We start from the raw sequence: 17,797 nt of genomic DNA on the forward strand, positions 1-17,797 counted from the left end.
TCTGCTATTATTTCAGCCATGCTGCAGGGAAGGAACATCCGCGTTGGCCAGGTGGAGAGATGATGGTCCGATGGTGGCAGATGTTGCTCAATATGTAAAACGGCTAGATGAGAGGAAAGGAGGGTCGCTGTAGCAACAATGAACAACAGATTCAAAATGCCACTGGAATCATACGAGCATGCCAGTTCTTGTTTCAATTTCCTCTAAACATGAGCTCATTGGAAAAGTGATCCTTGTCACTCTGCAACACCAAATTTCCTTATTTTATTAATTATGCAAGGTCAACAGGACCACATAATAACTGCTTTGTCACTACAAGATACAGTCCAGTTTACGGAGCTATGCATGACTGCATTTAACAGATCTACGTTTTAAAATACTGAATAAAAGCTATTTTATAGATTTGTGAATGTCATCTGTTAATCATAAAGCTGGTTTGTGTCCCGACAACTCAAAAGTTAGTTATGGAAAGAAAAAGCCCAACCTCTACTTTGAATAAGCAAAGCAGGCCGACGTCCAACAGCCTGTTAAACTGGTGCAACGCGATTAACGTGTGCTCGTTACTGCAGGGATAACTACAGGTTCATCATGTCAAAACAAATCAGGGTCAGAATCATTATGATGCGTTCAAGCTCCGCTCAGTAAAGAGTAGTGTTGGGCGGAGGTTAGCTGCAACTTTGTCATGATGGAGGATGTAATGTTTTTACTGTTTTTTGTTTTTGGGAAGAAACATTAATAAAAAATATATATATATATATATATATATATATATATATATATATATATATATATATATATATATATATATATATATATATATATATATATATATATATATATATATATATATTAGATGACATAAAGAAGGATGCCGTGGCTGCAGCAGTCTCTTTGACTTCTGACTAGGCGTGAGATAATGGGAACATTTCAAAGGCTTCAAACAAAGAAAGAAGAAGATAAAAAACTACTTCTTGTGACAACTTGTCTTGGCGTGACAAACATTCATCCTTCAATCACCGTCGCCTGGCAGAGGAGGCGACCTTGTGATGTCCACTCACTCCCCAGAGAGGGAACATGGGACAGGGAGGGGAACCTGTGGACGGCGTTGCCATGGTGATCTGCCCGTCCATTTGTAGAAACTGAAACCTGAGAGAGGGTGCAGGGCTATTGTCAAGCCGACTTCACCACAGCACGGTGAAGAGGATTGAAAAGTCACACTCTGGACATCCTTCACATTCCCAACAGCAGCACATTTTAGGAAAGATTGTAGTTTCAGAAAATATATGTAAATATTTTCATGACCATGCTGGCCAAAATAATTGTAATTCAGGATATTACCCTGATAATCATCAAAATATGCTTAAAATCTTAAAATGACACTTAAACATACTGGTATCCCTTTACATTTTGTTAGGAAACAAATATTTTTATTGCCATTTTCTCTCAAATTCACTCGAGACGATATTGACGATTATCCCGATAATGGAAATTCCCCACGATCAACTTATTTTCAGTGTTTTTTTGTTTTTTAAACACGCTCCATGATCAAATCCTTATCCCATCCCGACTTCTCACTCATTAACGTGAGGTTGAAATGCAAACGCAGCCTCATATTAAAAACCCTCCCCGTGTGGATGTGCTGCCAACAGCCTTCACACAGAAGCTTTTACCGCGGCAGATAAGATCAATGGTGTCACCAGGGAGTCAATCTCCACTGTAAACAAAGGCCCACTGACCGCAAGAGGAAATAATTTACTGCTGCAGTTTAACAGTTTACTGAGAAACGCCCGACCTTCTTCTCTCGGGAAGATGTTTATACACAGAATCAAAAAGGCATGTGGCCTTTAACTGGAAGAACAGCTTTGCTTCTGATTTAAGCAACACTTTAAGAGTGTTGTCGTCATTACTTGACTGTAGTATTTATCACATATACGATTACTTTAGTTGGAGGAAAACTTATCCGGCTATCTCATGCCTTCATTCACATTTGAAGTGTTTTAATAACTAATTGGAAGCCTCATTACCAAAATGTCAAATGACTCATATCATGTATTTCACAGAGAACTGATGTTTCCTAAAAAGCAAAGAAAGTAGGATTTTATGTCATGACGACCACCTGTGTTGAAACCGCTAGAAAGAATTTGAGCTAATTACTTCCACCAGGACGAAGACCTTCCTGCCCAGCTGGCAGCTACAGTAAATCTGACATGAGCCCTATAGAAGTACGGGTGGTCATTTTAGCAGCTATTTTAGATTCAATCTGTAGATTTTCACAAATTGCCATTATTATGTAGTTATTCCGGCATCCTTTTTATCCATTTATTGCAATTAAATCCCAACAAAATGGTCTATTATGGGCTATAATGCTGTAGTAAACCAGCAGATGTGTGGCTCCTTATATAAGGTGTATACAGCTCAGTGAAATCCACTGAGCACCTCTGGGCGGTGTGATGAACTCAGACTGGACGCCATTTGATTAGCCGGTGTTTCTGGGACTTCACATCACGTCCAAAGCAGCAATAGTGGATATTTCAGACATGATGGATGAAACCTCATTGTTGTCTACTTCGAGTTAAGCCCCCTCCCTCTCATCAAGTCTAAGTGGTGCAAATAATCAAATTATCCTGCGGTCAAACTTTGGCCAGTAACACAAGGCAAAAATGTGCTTTGCGTTTGGTGTGAAAACAGTATTAGAAAGTGGACCTTGGTCCGGCTGTTTTGACAGAACGAAGGAGAGCTCAACCTACAGTTTTCAAAGCAGCCTAAACACAAGAGACAAAAACAAGCCAGACTTCGTCTAAGCCACAACAGAAAGCTCCGGTGCTTTTAAGCACCTGCAAAACAAGTAATGTCTGCCAGCGTCTTGTTAAAAAGTCCACAACATATTCAGTTGAGCACAGCCAAAGAGGTGGAACCCGCCAGCCTTCAGGTCAGAGTGACTGGATCGTCACTGGAACGTCTAGAGCAGCAGCTGTAGACACAACAACCCCCCCCAAAAAAAACCCTGACTAGACCCTCGAACCAGTTCACACCATCTCACCCATATTTACTGTGTCTCTGGCTCAGCAGTATGTTTCCCCCAAACACAAACAATCAGACCAATACCACCCGTATGTTTGATGTTATTCTATTTAGTATGAGAAGTCATTTAGATGCAATTAATATATTTTGTTCCTGTGTTCCCTGGAAGTTATCTTCTGCATGGAGGTAAGAGCTCAATGCTGCATTCAATAAAAAGGCAAAGAACATGCAAATAATCATTAAAAAAGGAAGATAAAGACATATGTAACCTGTTGATGATAGCAAATACGCAGCTCTCAAAATTAAGACATCTACAGAAAACAACTGCAACTGTAGACTTAAAGTGTATTTTGTGCTCACCTTCCGCACGTCTTCAGTCTCAAAGTTAGTGTGTGAGTGCATTTCCTCTCAGCTGCAACTCACACAGCTCCCAGTACAACCAGAGAGAACACATCCCAGAGAGAAATGAGGGATTAACATGGAGACGTCACCCGACGCCGCCTCACATGGCATGCACGGGCCAATCACAACACAGCCACTCAGACACCACACACACACACACACACACTGTAACCTGACAATACCAGCCAGTGAGGGAGACCGTAACACGAGCAGCCTGGTGACCAGTGGGCCGAGGCTCTGGGGTTCTCTCAGCCGTAAACAGTGGCATCCCTGCAGGACCCAAATTCTACAGCTCGGTCTCCGATAACCCTTCTTATGAAAGCACCTCTCACTCAAGTGTCACGCAGAATCTATCTTTTGAGAACGAAACACGCCATGGCAAGAAAAGGGCATAATTTGGTCCATTTCTTTTTTTTTTAAATGACAAACATCCTTAAGAGTCAGGGGTGACATCTTTAAATTCAAATCTGAGCTTAAAAAAATAATTAATCAATGATCAAAAAGGTTTCAGCTCAAACTGAACCAACTGACAAGTTGTGAGCAGATCCTTTAAAAGGAATAGTTCAACATTTTGGGAATAACACTTCCCTGCCTTCTTCCTTAGAGTCAGACAATAACATCGAGATCAGGACTAGACGTGAGTCTAGCTCACCACAGCAAGGCTCTCCACACAGCGAGGGTTTGCTTTCTCCGTTCTGTGCTACTGTAGAAACATGGCAGAGCAACATGACCTCCCTATGTAGAAATGAAGATTCTTAGTTTCAGGTGATTCCAATGAAAACATCGTTATGAATATTATATCCCATTGCTGCTTATAGACCGATATACGATTATGCTTCATTATAATCAAACTCAAATGGCACATAAACACAACTTTAGCCAGCATGTTGGATCTCTTGATAAGGGTTGAGTCCTGCATGAATTGGGACTTCCTTGGTGTGGAATGCTTCAGCTTGACAAAGTCTGTGCACGCCTGCATAGCTGAGGGATTATCACAGTATCAGTTGAGCCCTGGACTCCTTTTGCACCTGCCTTGTCCCTCTTAACGTACAAGAAGGAGGGATTTTTCACTCCTCCCTGGTTCAAGTAGTTCTGAATGGATACTGACAAGAGGAGAGTGACACGTTTCTACTCAACTGACAGGTATTTCATTGATGGAAATACAAAATCGCTGATCTCTATCATTTCTGCAGCACTTAAGAAAACACGGAGGTGGCCGAGTCTGTACAAGACTTTCAGTATTGTAATCTTGTTTGCTTCAGCAAGGCAGCGGCTCCCATCACGTGATGCAGTGATTCTCACCTCGTACACGATGCACAATCACTGCATCAGAAGGATCCACTCTGCACATCAAAAACTATTTGAAAGAGCCAAATAGTGACATATTTCTTCAACACTGCCAGCACAGTTTATAATAATTCACAAATCTGCGACTGCATGTTTAATCTCTACCACAGGAAGAGGAATTATCTACACTTGTTTTTTGCTTTGGTGGGTTACCTAAATAACAAAATGACAGGAGTAAGAAAACGTGTGTGGCTGACGTTGGAACAATTTGGATATGAATGTCAATGTAAACATGTTTCACATTTATGGTATGTTTTAAAATCATCTTTCCTGATTCAACCTTAAAAGCACAAGCTTTCACAAGCTCAAATTTGTTTTTTAGTTTATGGTGCAAACTAGAAACTATTTCACCACTAAGGCCCTAAATTTGAAGGGTAATTTAAACTTTTGATTTGAAGAATGCATTCCCACCTCCATGCACCTCGTAAGCAGGTATTTTGCACCACTCCAGTCCTGCCTAAAACAAAACATCAGAGTCTTCTACAGAGCATGAATGGTTTAGCTGCTTTCTGCACTGAAGAAAAGGGAGAATCCTCTGCGTTTCCCTTGAAGCCTGGGTAAGGTAGTGGAAGATAATTGCATGGTTTGGGGTTCCTCGCCTCATCACATTCTGTTCTTTTCTGCCACTCCTCCCATTGTGGTTGAATATCAAAACAATCCTACAGCAAGCCCCGTCAAGCAGCGGCCCCTTTCCTCTTCGGGGCATCTTTTCATGGTGCAATTAAGTTAATCCACAGGATCAACCCATTAGCTGGGATCATAAAAGAATAAAGTAAATGTAGTGTCCACTATGGTTGACATCAACCCTCCTTTACTAGTCTTGCATGGTATACAGACACTGGAAAGGTATCGCAATAACATGCCATTAAAAATCCTCATTTAAACTCAATTAATTTGCAAAAGGCAAATGTCAATCATCCCCGCTGCTACAGAGAGCACATGATGACTGAGAGGAGGCACCAATGAAAGAAAAGGGATTAACATACCAGGAAACAAAACATCTTTGTGAAACACACTTCAAGGTTTAGCCTGGGTTAATCCCGGCTGCACAGACAAATGCCTTCGCTCATTCATGTTCACCGCGACAACTTTCCTCACAGCAGAAAATCTCCAACACACGCAAGTTGAAGCACGTAGGCGTGCGTCACCTAACGTGGTTAAAACCACTAAACCCATCCAGGTCACAGTTGTGGGCGATGGTTGTCATTTTATTATGCTAATTTAATGGTCTGCCTCCGAAGAACAAGAGCAGACAAAACCAGACCCATCAGACCTTTCTCTAAAGCCACTCCGCCAAAATGATCATAAAGAACCCAAACAACAAACATGGTTATTCATTTCCAACCAGCGATTGCACGGAAAAACACAAAACCCAGCGGCCAACACAAACGTCTAGCTCCCAATCCACCTCTGACTCCGTTAAGCCTCTGAAGTCCAACAAGCACAGATTTAATAAAGATTTTCGAGCAGTCCTGCCAGAGCTTTGATCACTCCAATAATGACTTCCTAGCAAACTTGCAAACAAAGCGGGGTTGTGGCCTGGCAGCTGCCCCGAGCCACTGGAAATCTTTTAGGAGGATTCCCCGAAGCTCGGCTTTCCTTTTTTGTTTTCATAAGTCCTGCGTGTAAAATGTGCTGCGCCAGCCTTGTTTTAGATTTACAGGTCCATGCTTAGAGGCTACTTATGTGATATCTAACCGCACTAAACAGACTTAGCTCTCATCAAACATGTACCTTTTTTTTCCCATAAAGTTCTCAGCGTGGTTTGCTTTTTGCAGGGGAGCTCCAATTGCTTCGTTTCAGTAGATCTACAAAAGTCGGTTTGATCTTGTAATAACAGGGCAGTCCCTGAGGCTCATGTAGGTCTTCATCCCACACTTAGAGATCTGAACAGCTGTAACAACTCCCTTCACCTCCACAATCAAACACCGACACCAGCAAGAGTGGAGTACAGGGGAAAACATCTTTTTAAGTTCAAGTACTACTATTTTAAGCACCAAAACACCCGAGTGAAGGACAAACGGGGCAGAAGCATGCACAGATGTTCGACCAAAACTAAAATTACAACTCCCACACCCCTCTACATTAAATTACAGAGACAAATGCCACGGCAAGTACTCCACAGAAACTGTACAGCTGTATGAAAAGCAGGCCCAGATTTGATGTGCAAGCCGCTCAGACGGGGAAGTGGAGTGGAAGTCATGTCGTCTAAACAAACACTGGAGCGATGGGAGTCATAATCACAGGGAGGTGGAGGTTGGGTGGGGGTTATGTGGGTGACACATCTGAGGAGAGGAGACCCAGCTTTGATCATGTGGACAGAAGGGTCGTCTCACTAAGGTGTTAATTGAGAGACCTCTGCCATGTGTCCACAAAAGGGCTGACTGACCGACCCTGTTGATCTGGACCCAGAGGGCCGCTTAAGCCTGATGTACCAACCGACGCTAGGCGGTGCTTCCACCCGATCTGCTTATGTGTGAACGGGGAAGCAGTGAGAGGCTGTGGAATGCTCTGGGTGCTGCGGTAGGCCATGCACGATGTACAGATTTAACACTAAGCTTGTAACGCTACCAACACGCTCAGAAACATCAGGGAAATCAGCAAAAAGAGCCACATGAGCAGCCCACACACTCAAATCAGTGTGTTGCATTTATGCTCAGAAATAGTCGATCTATAAAGGAGCAGTTTAATTATACCATTATTGGAACACACCCACCGCTGAATGCTTAATTACTTTGACAGCAAAGGCTTAATTAACATTGCACATCAATGTTTTACAAGAAAACACTTACAATGGAATTAATTTATAGAAAATATGATATTTTTTCCAAAGTAATTGTACAAAAGATCACCAGGTTCATCAAAGCCACACCAAGCTTGTGCTTTTATGTCTGAAGGAATGCTTTGTCAGGTCTCCTATGAAAGCACCGTTTGTAAATCGGTATTCCCATTATACCCAAGTGTGGAAAAATGGATACAGGGATATGCCAAAAGTGCCACGCTGGAAGCTGAAGAATTTCATTAAACCGATGTCACAGAGCTCATATTCTTCCCCTTGACATATCAATTCAGTGGAAGAAAAGTGGGCAAAAAACCCCCGTGAGCCCTGCAGAAGATGAAGAGCCCTTTATTTGACCCCGGCTCTTAACCAGCACAATAGGGACCACCACCCAGGTCTATATCCCCACTATTCTTCTCCTAAAAGGCTTCAGCAGAGCTTTCATCCGCCTGCTTCAACCTCCAGCAGAAAGAAAATAGGTATGCCTGGTCAAATCAGAGGAGAGGAAGAATTATAAGGTTGGATATGACCAACAGCAATGTAGGCAACGTTGATGACAGTCCCTTTCAGCAGCCCATGAAGCAGGGGCGGACTTACCATTAGGCAAAACTAGGCGGTTGCCTAGGGCCCCCAAGTTCCTGAGGGCCCCATAAAAAATCCTCATACACTTATGGTTAATATAGTTATTACTTATTTGCGCACATTAATTAAGTTTTTGAATAAAATCCTCTCGCTAAAATGCCAGCAGAATGCTTATCATATTATGTGTGTGTCGGGGGCCCCCCTTCAGTCTCCACTACAATGGAGCAGTCCATCTTACTGCGCATGTGCAGAACCGATCCAGGAAGACAGCATAAAAACGAAAACAAACGGCGCGAGAAGTGGTGTACTAGAAGAGAAGAGAAAAGAAAGATGAAAAGAAGTTACCCCAGCGGTGCTGAAAAGCGGAGGAAGAAGGAGGAAACCCGAAAGTTAACTTCGAAGTTACAAAAAGTGACACATTTCTTCACTGCGCCTGCGGCAGCGGGCAGGAGCAGCCAACAACAACCGGTAAGTACAACGACGTCGACACCTGTTGGGGAGGGTCTGTCATGTAGAAATAAACTAGTGAGTATGGGTTTGAAATATGTAACCATCAACGTACAGTAGTGGAGTAGAAAGTGCAGTATTTGCCTGAGATACAGCAGAGCAGACAAAATTGAAGTTGCATGAAATCCTCATATGTCTACGTTAGCACTTGAGTAAATATACATTTCACCACAAGGTAAGAGCCTTATACTGTGTTTTGTGTGTGTTTGTTTTCAGAATGAGACAGGGATGGGCTGTGAGAGCTCAGAAATTATCCAGCCAGGTTTGGATGATGATGTTCCACCGGATCTCAAGACTCCAGCATCATCCACTCTTCAAGTAAGATGTCGGCACACAGTACTTATTGAAGATGACCCAGCACTCCCGCCAAAACAGCTGTCCTCAAATGTCTACATTAGCACTTGAGTAAATATACATTTCACCACAAGGTAAGAGCCTTATACTGTGTTTTGTGTGTGTTTGTTTTCAGAATGAGACAGGGATGGGCTGTGAGAGCTCGGAAATTATCCAGCCAGGTTTGGATGATGATGTTCCACCAGATCTCGAGACTCCAGCATCATCCACTCTTCAAGTAAGATGTCGGCACACAGTACTTATTGAAGATGAGCCAGCACTCCCGCCAAAACAGCTGTCCTCTACATATACATGTGTGTTGTCTTCTCATTTCAGAGGGCCCCATGCCTGCCTTTGCCTTGGGCCCCAAAATTCCTAAATCCGCCACTGCCATGAAGACAAAATGAAATACGAGTGTGGTTAAAAGGAAGACATTATTCTTGAGGCTTGAGGTGAGTGTGTTTGGGATGTGCAAATCTGTGGAAAACCCTCATTTAAGCTGTTAAATGCACAGTAAAGATGAGTCAGTGTGGGTCATATAATGGTGAAGGATTAGTCAAAATACAAGTGTTAGTGTCTCAAATCTGTTTAAAAAGGCAACATCCTTCAAAAAGATAAAAAAGGAGGCGGCACCGAAAGATAAATCTTGAATTAACAGACTTTTCCCCGCGCTTGGAGCTCAAAGTTCAACCTCGTGTTAATTCAGCAGACACTGCCAACCCACCACGACACCTGTCTGGCGGGAACCAGATTTGTTTGGTGGAGGAGGAAGGGAGACACACACCGGATTACCACCACGAGCAGGTGCAACAAACACCCTATGACTTTAAACATAATCCCGTTTAACCAGCAGCGCTTCATGGGATTGTCTGGTCTGATCGCTGCAGGACCACCTGACACACTATGCCTCCGCAGACACGTCGAGATTACACGAGTTTATCACAGAACACCATCGTGCACACAAGATATACCCAGAAATATCAGTAAAATACTTTGAGGACGATGAAGTTAATACATGAGAAAGCTCTGTGCGAGCGCAACGCGTTTAACTTACCCGACGCCGAGTGTGTCCACGGGCCGATTTCTGTCTTGAATGCAACTCCTCCTCTCTGGTAACTCAAACGTTTGCCCTTTGGTTGCAAACTGTCGGATTTAACGTCCGGTTAACGTAGAAACGTAACGTAAAACTTCTACAAAACAACAAAAAAAGGTTGTACTTTATCTCCGCGACACACGGCGCGTCCCGTCTGCACCACCAGCAGCCTCTTTGTGCTTGTCCGACAGCAGCAGCAAGTTGTTTCACCCGCGGACATGCGCAGTAGGCATCAGGAGAAGCTGCGTGCGTCGGCGCTCGGTGCTGTGACGATCAGACAGGTGTGTGGCTTACCTGCTGAAAGGTCGGCCTACTTTTTTTTTTTTTTTTTACCGTCAGAGCTCCAGTAGACTGAACATAACCAGAACATGTACTCCGTATCCTTCCAGGTGAAAAACTGACGCAGTTTTACTTCAACGCTATCCTAAAAAACGAGTTAATGTTATTCGACACTTTGTGTGGCGTTTTTAGAAATATGTCAAAAGAGAGACTAATATATTTGTTTAACCAGGATTACTACATCTGTTTAGCTAGTTAGTCACGTAACATGTAGTTACGTTTAGTGGCAGTTAAAACACACCCGTTTAATATTTCGCGTAACAATATAGTTCTCGGAACGTCAAACCTGTCTGAAACGGGGCGGTTTTCGTTTGGCGCATTAATATGAATGTTTCTCATTCGTCCTGGTGTTAGAAGTGCAAGTTGATTTTTGACAATATATAACTGTTTATCAGGTTGTCTCGGATTGTTTAATGTGTTGCAATATTGTTAACATCACAAATGTAAAGCTTTAAAGAAATTAACATTTAGAAAATAAATTCTAGGCCACAGTTGTGACAGAGCGTCCCAAACGAGGTTCACTGGCCAATACCGCCCTCTGGTGGCGTTTTGTTTTAACTGCATTTCAACGAAAATATTCACTCTGTATGTGCAGTGATCACACATGGTGACTGTATACGATGTTTAGCCTACTAGTGGTTCAACTTGTACACTTACTGAAGTATTTGCTCTTAAGTACAGATTTTAGGCAGGATACTTGTACTTCACCTGAGTATTTCCATGTCATAGTCGTCTAGTTCGGAGCCTTCTTCTGCTACACATAGAGACACATGTCGAAGCCTGCTTCTTTCTCCGCTAATTATTTGACAGCTTAAGTCACTTTGCATATTCAGGTTAATACAAAATATAATCAACTATCAAATTATAATGTTACATTATAGATGAAGATCAAATTTTAATACAATATTAGCTCCACCCTTACCCGCTGCAACATTAAGGTGATGTACAAATGAATGCATCAATAATTATATTCCAATCATAGCCACTGTTCTGAAATGGGACACTCTGCATAATGAACCCAAGTACTTAAATTATGTCTAATCATATTTTTGGTTATTTAAGTAAAGTTTTGAATGCACAACTTTAACTTGTAACAGTGTTTCAACGCTGTAGTATTACTTTTACTTATCAGTACTGAGTACTCCTTTCATGGCTGCATACAAGCTAATATTTGAAATGTCATGATAAACTAAATATATAGAAAGATCAATGTATGTATTGTGTTTTTAAACAATGACTGTAACCATCATGGCGGGTTATGTAACAGGTTACTGCAAGCCTTGACAATAAACCAATTTAAATATTTAAATTGAATTGAGATTAAATCCTGTTTTTCATCAGAGGTCAGACCAACAGGCAGGAAGAAGCTCATGTTTGTAACAGGTGGGGGGGGCAGGTCTTCTGACTGGTTTACAGAATATGTAGATGTCATTAGTATGTATGTGGACACCCTCCACTCTTCTGGGAAGGCTTAACCTTTTGGAAATCCAGCATTTGGGGAAATTCCAGTTCATCCCGAATGTATTGGTTCTTTCAGGATCTCACCTGCTCCCTGCTGGAGGACACTGTCATGTTCAAACAGAGAAGGGCCCTCCCAAACCTGCTGACACAAAAGGCAGAAACACTCCTTTAACTAGTTTTTGCTTGCCTTGTTTTATGTCACCACATTATTCTTCTTGTACATTTCATTCTTGTACAGCTACTCTGTGTGCCCTTAAATGCCCTTCACCCTGCCCTAAAGTTGCTGTTTTTTAACTGAATTGAATTTGTCCATAACAGCATTCTGCATCGTTCTGCAGCTTTTAGATTTAATAGCAAATTATAAGAGACCTATAACTGTCAAAAAGCCCCAGAGCCAAAGTACTAGTGGATAATCCAGTATTACATCATGGATGGATGGATTCATAATAACTATCTGGAAGCCCGTGAATGCTATCACAAGTTAAACAGTGAAACACACTATCACACCTGCAGAAAGGTACACGAGCCTTATTGCGCAACGGCAGTTTGACGTGAGGGTCTATTATTCCGGTCACATCCCTCCGTCGGGAACATTGTCATTTCATCACCGGGCTCAGATAGTGCTGGGGTCGTGTTTCCAGCGGGGGCCACACCTCTCCGGCGGCTCCGGATTGGCCCTCCCCCGCCCTCCTCTCCCTCTCCAGTTCCGCGTTGGAGCGCCTTTAAAACGCGCATCGTTTCCTCCAGAGCTCCACTCGTCGTCGTCTGGCTGCCACCATGTCCGACCAGGGAGTCTTCGACACCAACGTGGTCACCATGACCCGCTTCGTGATGGAGGAGGGCCGGAAGGCGAAGGGCACCGGGGAGCTGACGACGCTGCTCAACTCGATGGGCACGGCGGTGAAGGCCATCTCCAGCGCCGTGCGCAAAGCCGGCATCGCCCACCTGTGAGTGATCGATCCCCGCCGGATAGAAGGAGTGTTTGTTAGGAACTCGTCCACGTTGGCAGGGACGGAGCAGCAGATTCTGGTTCCTCGTGCGCCAATCAGGAAGCGCATACCTGGAACCACCACGCCCACTTTACGTTACTAATATGTATAGTAACATACTTATAAATACAATGTATTAGTGGTTATTATGACAGGGTCTATTAGAGAAATCCATATATTCTTACCTACTGTCTTTTTATTTACTTATATCTTTGTGTTGTTCTTCTTTCTGCAAAGTTATTATTATTTCACTACTATGTGTTGTCTTCAACTCAGTTTTACTCCAAAAAAATAGACCTTTCACTAAATATTTTATGAGTTAATGTCCATTTTACAATTTAGAGTTTGTCGTTGTTTGAACAGAAATACATTTCCTCTACTTAGCTTTTAAAGCTGCTGATTCTGATTCTGACTTCAGTCATTGATGCGGTTCTCCATCACAAATCAGTTTAAACATGCAGTGTCATGCATCACTTGCACTTTAATTAACACTTGTTAGTTATTTATATGTATATAGAAACTACCAGAGCTGAAACCGGCTGAAGCAAGTTTACCAGGAAATAGTCCCAAACAAGATAACGTGATGTGGTTTTGTGTGTACAGAGTTTTTCCTCTCCCTTTGTTCTTTGTGTCTCCCCAGTTATGGCATTGCTGGCAGCACCAATGTGACCGGTGACCAGGTGAAGAAGCTGGACATTCTGTCCAACGATCTGATCATCAACATGATCAAGTCGTCTTTTACCTCCTGCGTGCTGATTTCTGAGGAGAATGAGAGAGCCATCATCGTAGAGCCGGAAACCCGGGTAAGCGTGGCCGGTGGGAAAAGAATAGACTTGGATTGTTTTGCTCATTAAAAACAGGACCATCCAGTTTTCTCAGTGTTTTTTCCTCATTGGATCTAATCTCATATAACTGGTTCAGTAAAAGGAAAGCCCCGGGTTCCTGTCAAATGAAAAGTACTTGTATTTCTTGCACAGTGAGCGATGTGCATTCCTGCCAGCGGCTTGACACACTTCCACTAATCTAATGCAAATCAAAAGGCAAGGAAGAAGCCTGTTAGATAATAATAATGAATGTAACCTATGCAGGGTTTAAAACACTTAAAGGAAATTCATCTAGTGCATGTGTTTGACCTGAAGGACTGAATGCACTGAATATAAACATATGTTTCCTCCTCTTTCAGGGAAAATACATTGTGTGTTTTGACCCGTTGGATGGCTCCTCCAACATCGACTGCCTCGTCTCCATCGGGACCATCTTTGCCATCTACAGAAAGGTACTGTCTGAGTCTCTTTCACTGAAGTACTCGCTGATGTTCACCGTCAGTTTAATCCTCTGTTTCATAAAAGAAATAATACACCAATTTGGTGTTACCCCCCCACAGAGGTACAAGGCCTTCTCCACTCAAACCCAGACTAGTGTTATTTTATGGCAAAGCTTTCCTTTTCTGTTAAACTCTTAAATATAGAAATGCCATTTTATAAAATGGTAAACTAAATGAATAAAGTAATCTAAATTCAATAGCAGACACTTTTATAAAGCTGTCATAGCGGCACATATGAGCCATCTAATACCTACTGACGAGCAGATTCCACTCCATTTTATATATTTATATATAAATTGATGAAGATATATAAACGCTAACTCTTTTTATTTTCTGCTGTTTCCCTCAGACGACGGACGATGAGCCCTGTGAGCAGGACGCCTTGCAGCCTGGCAGGACCCTTGTGGCGGCCGGCTACGCGCTCTACGGCAGCGCCACCATGATGGTGATCTCCACCGGCCAGGGAGTCAACTGCTTCATGCTCGACCCGGTTAGTGCTCCTTTTTTCCTCAATCATATTTTACTGGAAGGAACATTCGGTGCACAGAAACATAGAAATCCAACACAAATGCAGGTTCTTGTCCCTCCCATGTTTTTCACATGAAACAAAAACTTGCATATTGATTTTTCCTTTTTGCTCATCAGGCAATCGGTGAATTCATCCTGACTGATCGGGATGTGAAGATCAAGAAGCGAGGCAAGATTTACAGCTTGAACGAAGGTTACGCAAAGGACTTTGACCCCGCTGTCACGGAGTACCTGCAGAAGAAGAAGTTCCCTCAGGTAACGCTGGCGTGTGATTTGGACGAGACACGAACATTATAAATGTCGCTCTTGTCCGGTGCAGGTTTGAGTAGCTCACTAACGCAACATTTTGAACATCTGTAGGACGGCAGCGAGCCGTACGGCGCCCGTTACATCGGTTCCATGGTGGCGGACGTCCACCGAACGCTGATGTATGGAGGCATCTTTTTATACCCAGGAAATGTGAAGAACCCTGATGGCAAGGTGAGGTCCCTCTGCTGCTCCCATCTCTTCATCATTACTCGAGCAGCAGTCAACACTTCTTGGACTAATAAACTGTGGACTGATTTTAGTTTGATTTGGGAATGTTAAGTATTTACAGCAGCTGTGCATGTAGGTATAACTCAAAATGAACTACCATCTATCCATCTTATAATGAAGGAACATTGTTAGTTCTTGGACAGAAACGGAGTTCTATGGCACGGAGGAATAATATTTTCATGGATTTACAGCAATAATAGATTGTTCAGTGTCGCACATAACAAAGAACAAACCGAAGAAAGTGTCACAATGTCGTTTCTTCACCCTCCACATCCTTCCAGTGTTGCAAGACTGAGCCAAACGTGATGTTGTCACATTTTTAAAAAAAGGGTAGAAAGCACCTGACTTTAAATGCAGGGATGAAGGCATAATGAGGGTTTTCAGAATGCAAAACGTGTCCAAGCCAACAAAAAAAAGTGTTTTTTGCAATCGGCGACCACAATAAATCCAATTTAAAAAGTCAAGTAATATTAAAGGCATTTTTAGAGCGAGATTAAAAAGTTGCAAACATACTTTTTTTTTAACTACAGTAAAACATAAGAAAAGAAAGTATTTCAATAAAATAACCATGGCAACAAAGACTACTTAAGAGCAAGATTCAAAAGACAAGTCTGCAGATGTTAAGCTGTGAATTCTCTTATTGTAATATTCCTTGTGGAGAGTTTGACATTAAGAAACTAAACCTCTGCCGTCTTCCTCAAAGCTGCGGCTGCTGTACGAAGGCAACCCCATGGCCTTCATCATGGAGAAGGCCGGCGGCATGGCCTCCACCGGCTACGAGACCATCCTGGACATCCAGCCCGATAGCATCCACCAGCGGTCCCCCGTGGCTATGGGCTCCCCCGACGACGTCATGGAGTTCGTCGCCATCTGCCAGAAACACGCCAAGAAGAAGTGAGACCAATTACATGACCCCGGAGTGTCAACGTTTTTAATGCTGCACCGGCAACGTTCATGTGCTGCTGAAGATGAAACGAGGTGGTTCAGCGGCAACGTGGAAACTGTGTCTCATAAGCTAATTACGCACACAAACGCACACATTCCACAATAACCATTACCAAAGATAGAAATGTGCCAAAAAAACAACAAATGTACTTTTTTTTTTTTTTGGAATAACCAAAAGCTGAAGACTTGTCGTCATGTTTACCTCCAGCTGTGCCTTTTTAATTAGAATGAATGTTAATTCTATTGTGGTGTGAAGGACCAAACACAAACCTCTATGCAACAAAACCTTTTATTATGTGATGAGTTTGGAATGATGAAGGCAATAAACCCAAATGAGTCCAAGAAGAGAAAATCTGTGTTTTCATCATTTTTGTGTCGCATCTTGAATGTCAAATTCACTCTTATTCATTGAGAATAGCTTGTTTGTTTTGTTATAGCTTCAAAATCATTTGTATTCCAAGAAACATGCAGCCTTTCATGGACACGACATCTTGATCCGGTCTAGACGTCTGCGAGTCCTCTTTCTACACAGATGTTGTTTGGTATGAAGGGTTTGATTTGTACGTGGAGAACAAAGGACTTCAAGACGTTGAAGGAGACAAAGATCGCTCTGAGGAACAGAAGAAGAACAGAGGAAATCTCCTGTCGTTGGTAAAAACTAAATGGAAGCTTAGCATCAAAAAGTGCATAATCATAACAAGATGGAATATTAATAGGAAAGGTCTCGCTTTAGCGAAGCTCTTCTTCAATCTTCACATTTAGGGTATTTGTAGGCCAGGACGTTAGTATCACTGGTTCCCTCGACAAAAAGCCATGGGACTTTCCCATTGGATTCTGGATTACTGCAGAAAATAATCTCTGTGGCAAACAGACACTTAAAACACACATGTGTTGTGTTTGAAGATAATCTTCAGAAATAAAACACTGCATTTAGGATTTTTGGAGATTTATACATTAAATTGCCAGAATTTAAAGCCAATGTTCAGCTGTCCCTGATGACATCACCACCACTAAGGTATTTCAGCCATCTAACCAACCATTTCAAAATCCTGTTGAGTTTGAGATGAGGGAGCCAGTAGTGCAAGAACCCTGATTTATACTCAGTTTTACTTTTAGGACTCGATCCTGCAGGAGATCAGTCCAGGGTTAGCAGCTGGAATACCAACTGAACATACTGCTGTAAAATTACAGTTTATAATCTGTCAGTTACGCTTTTCTGCACTGGAAAAGATTCAAAATCCAAGTTCAACAATCTCTCCACTGTCATGCAACATGGATGTTTGAATTATTTCATTCTGTTTTAATCTCTGTTTTAAAAAAAAAGATTCTTCCCTTCAATAATTTGAGAAATCAAGACAACCTCAAACGAACTTGAAGCGGTTTTTAGAAATCTAAAAGTTGGGAAGAGATCCTGTCGACAAAAGTGAAGAGATACTTTATCCGGAGGAGTCGACCTTTAAGCTAAAGGTCAGTGGAAGCTCACAGAGCCCTGATGATATTTAAAGCTCACTCGAGCTGCTCTTGTACAAAAACCAAGCAACTGAGTCGTCTTCTCCTCGCTTCGATAATAAACTGTATTAAACCGTCTCTTCTTTCAGAAACATTAAGTA

General features: G+C 42.3%; 2 protein-coding genes and 1 long non-coding RNA gene across 4 annotated transcripts in view; 2 read left to right on the plus strand and 1 right to left on the minus strand.

Moving 5' to 3' along the window:
* Positions 1 to 10,202, minus strand: part of kank1a (KN motif and ankyrin repeat domains 1a) — a 44,470-nt gene extending 34,268 nt beyond the window's left edge. The window contains exon 1 of one of the 2 annotated variants that reach the window (XM_084025585.1): positions 10,026 to 10,202. The gene's annotated coding sequence lies outside the window, so the exon portion shown is untranslated. The remainder of the gene's footprint in view (positions 1 to 10,025) is intronic. The other variant, XM_084025586.1, reaches the window with a different exon arrangement.
* LOC311022974 lies at positions 8,145 to 9,279 on the plus strand. Its single transcript, XR_014598164.1, has 3 exons — positions 8,145 to 8,599; positions 8,855 to 8,956; positions 9,108 to 9,279. It is a non-coding gene; the product is annotated as an uncharacterized lncRNA (long non-coding RNA).
* A 2,399-nt stretch (positions 10,203 to 12,601) lies between the features above and the next one.
* On the plus strand, positions 12,602 to 16,539 carry fbp1a (fructose-1,6-bisphosphatase 1a). Its single transcript, XM_084025588.1, has 7 exons — positions 12,602 to 12,811; positions 13,494 to 13,656; positions 14,037 to 14,129; positions 14,527 to 14,667; positions 14,823 to 14,960; positions 15,066 to 15,185; positions 15,946 to 16,539. The coding sequence occupies exons 1-7, from the start codon at positions 12,642 to 12,644 to the stop codon at positions 16,138 to 16,140; spliced, it is 1,020 nt and encodes a 339-aa protein (XP_083881714.1). The 5' UTR covers positions 12,602 to 12,641; the 3' UTR covers positions 16,141 to 16,539.
* Positions 16,540 to 17,797: the final 1,258 nt, after the last annotated feature.

The sequence above is a fragment of the Eutrigla gurnardus genome (genome assembly GCF_963514095.1).
Source record: "Eutrigla gurnardus genome assembly, chromosome: 13".
In the NCBI taxonomy this organism is placed as follows: Eukaryota; Metazoa; Chordata; class Actinopteri; order Perciformes; family Triglidae; genus Eutrigla; species Eutrigla gurnardus.

Coding starts and splice junctions, on each gene's coding strand:
- fbp1a (XM_084025588.1), top strand. CDS start 12,642: ATGTCCGACCAGGGAGTCTTCGACACCAACGTGGTCACCATGACCCGC. Junction 14,668..14,822: donor ACTGCTTCATGCTCGACCCG/GTTAGTGCTCCT, acceptor TTTGCTCATCAG/GCAATCGGTGAATTCATCCT. Junction 15,186..15,945: donor TGAAGAACCCTGATGGCAAG/GTGAGGTCCCTC, acceptor TCTTCCTCAAAG/CTGCGGCTGCTGTACGAAGG.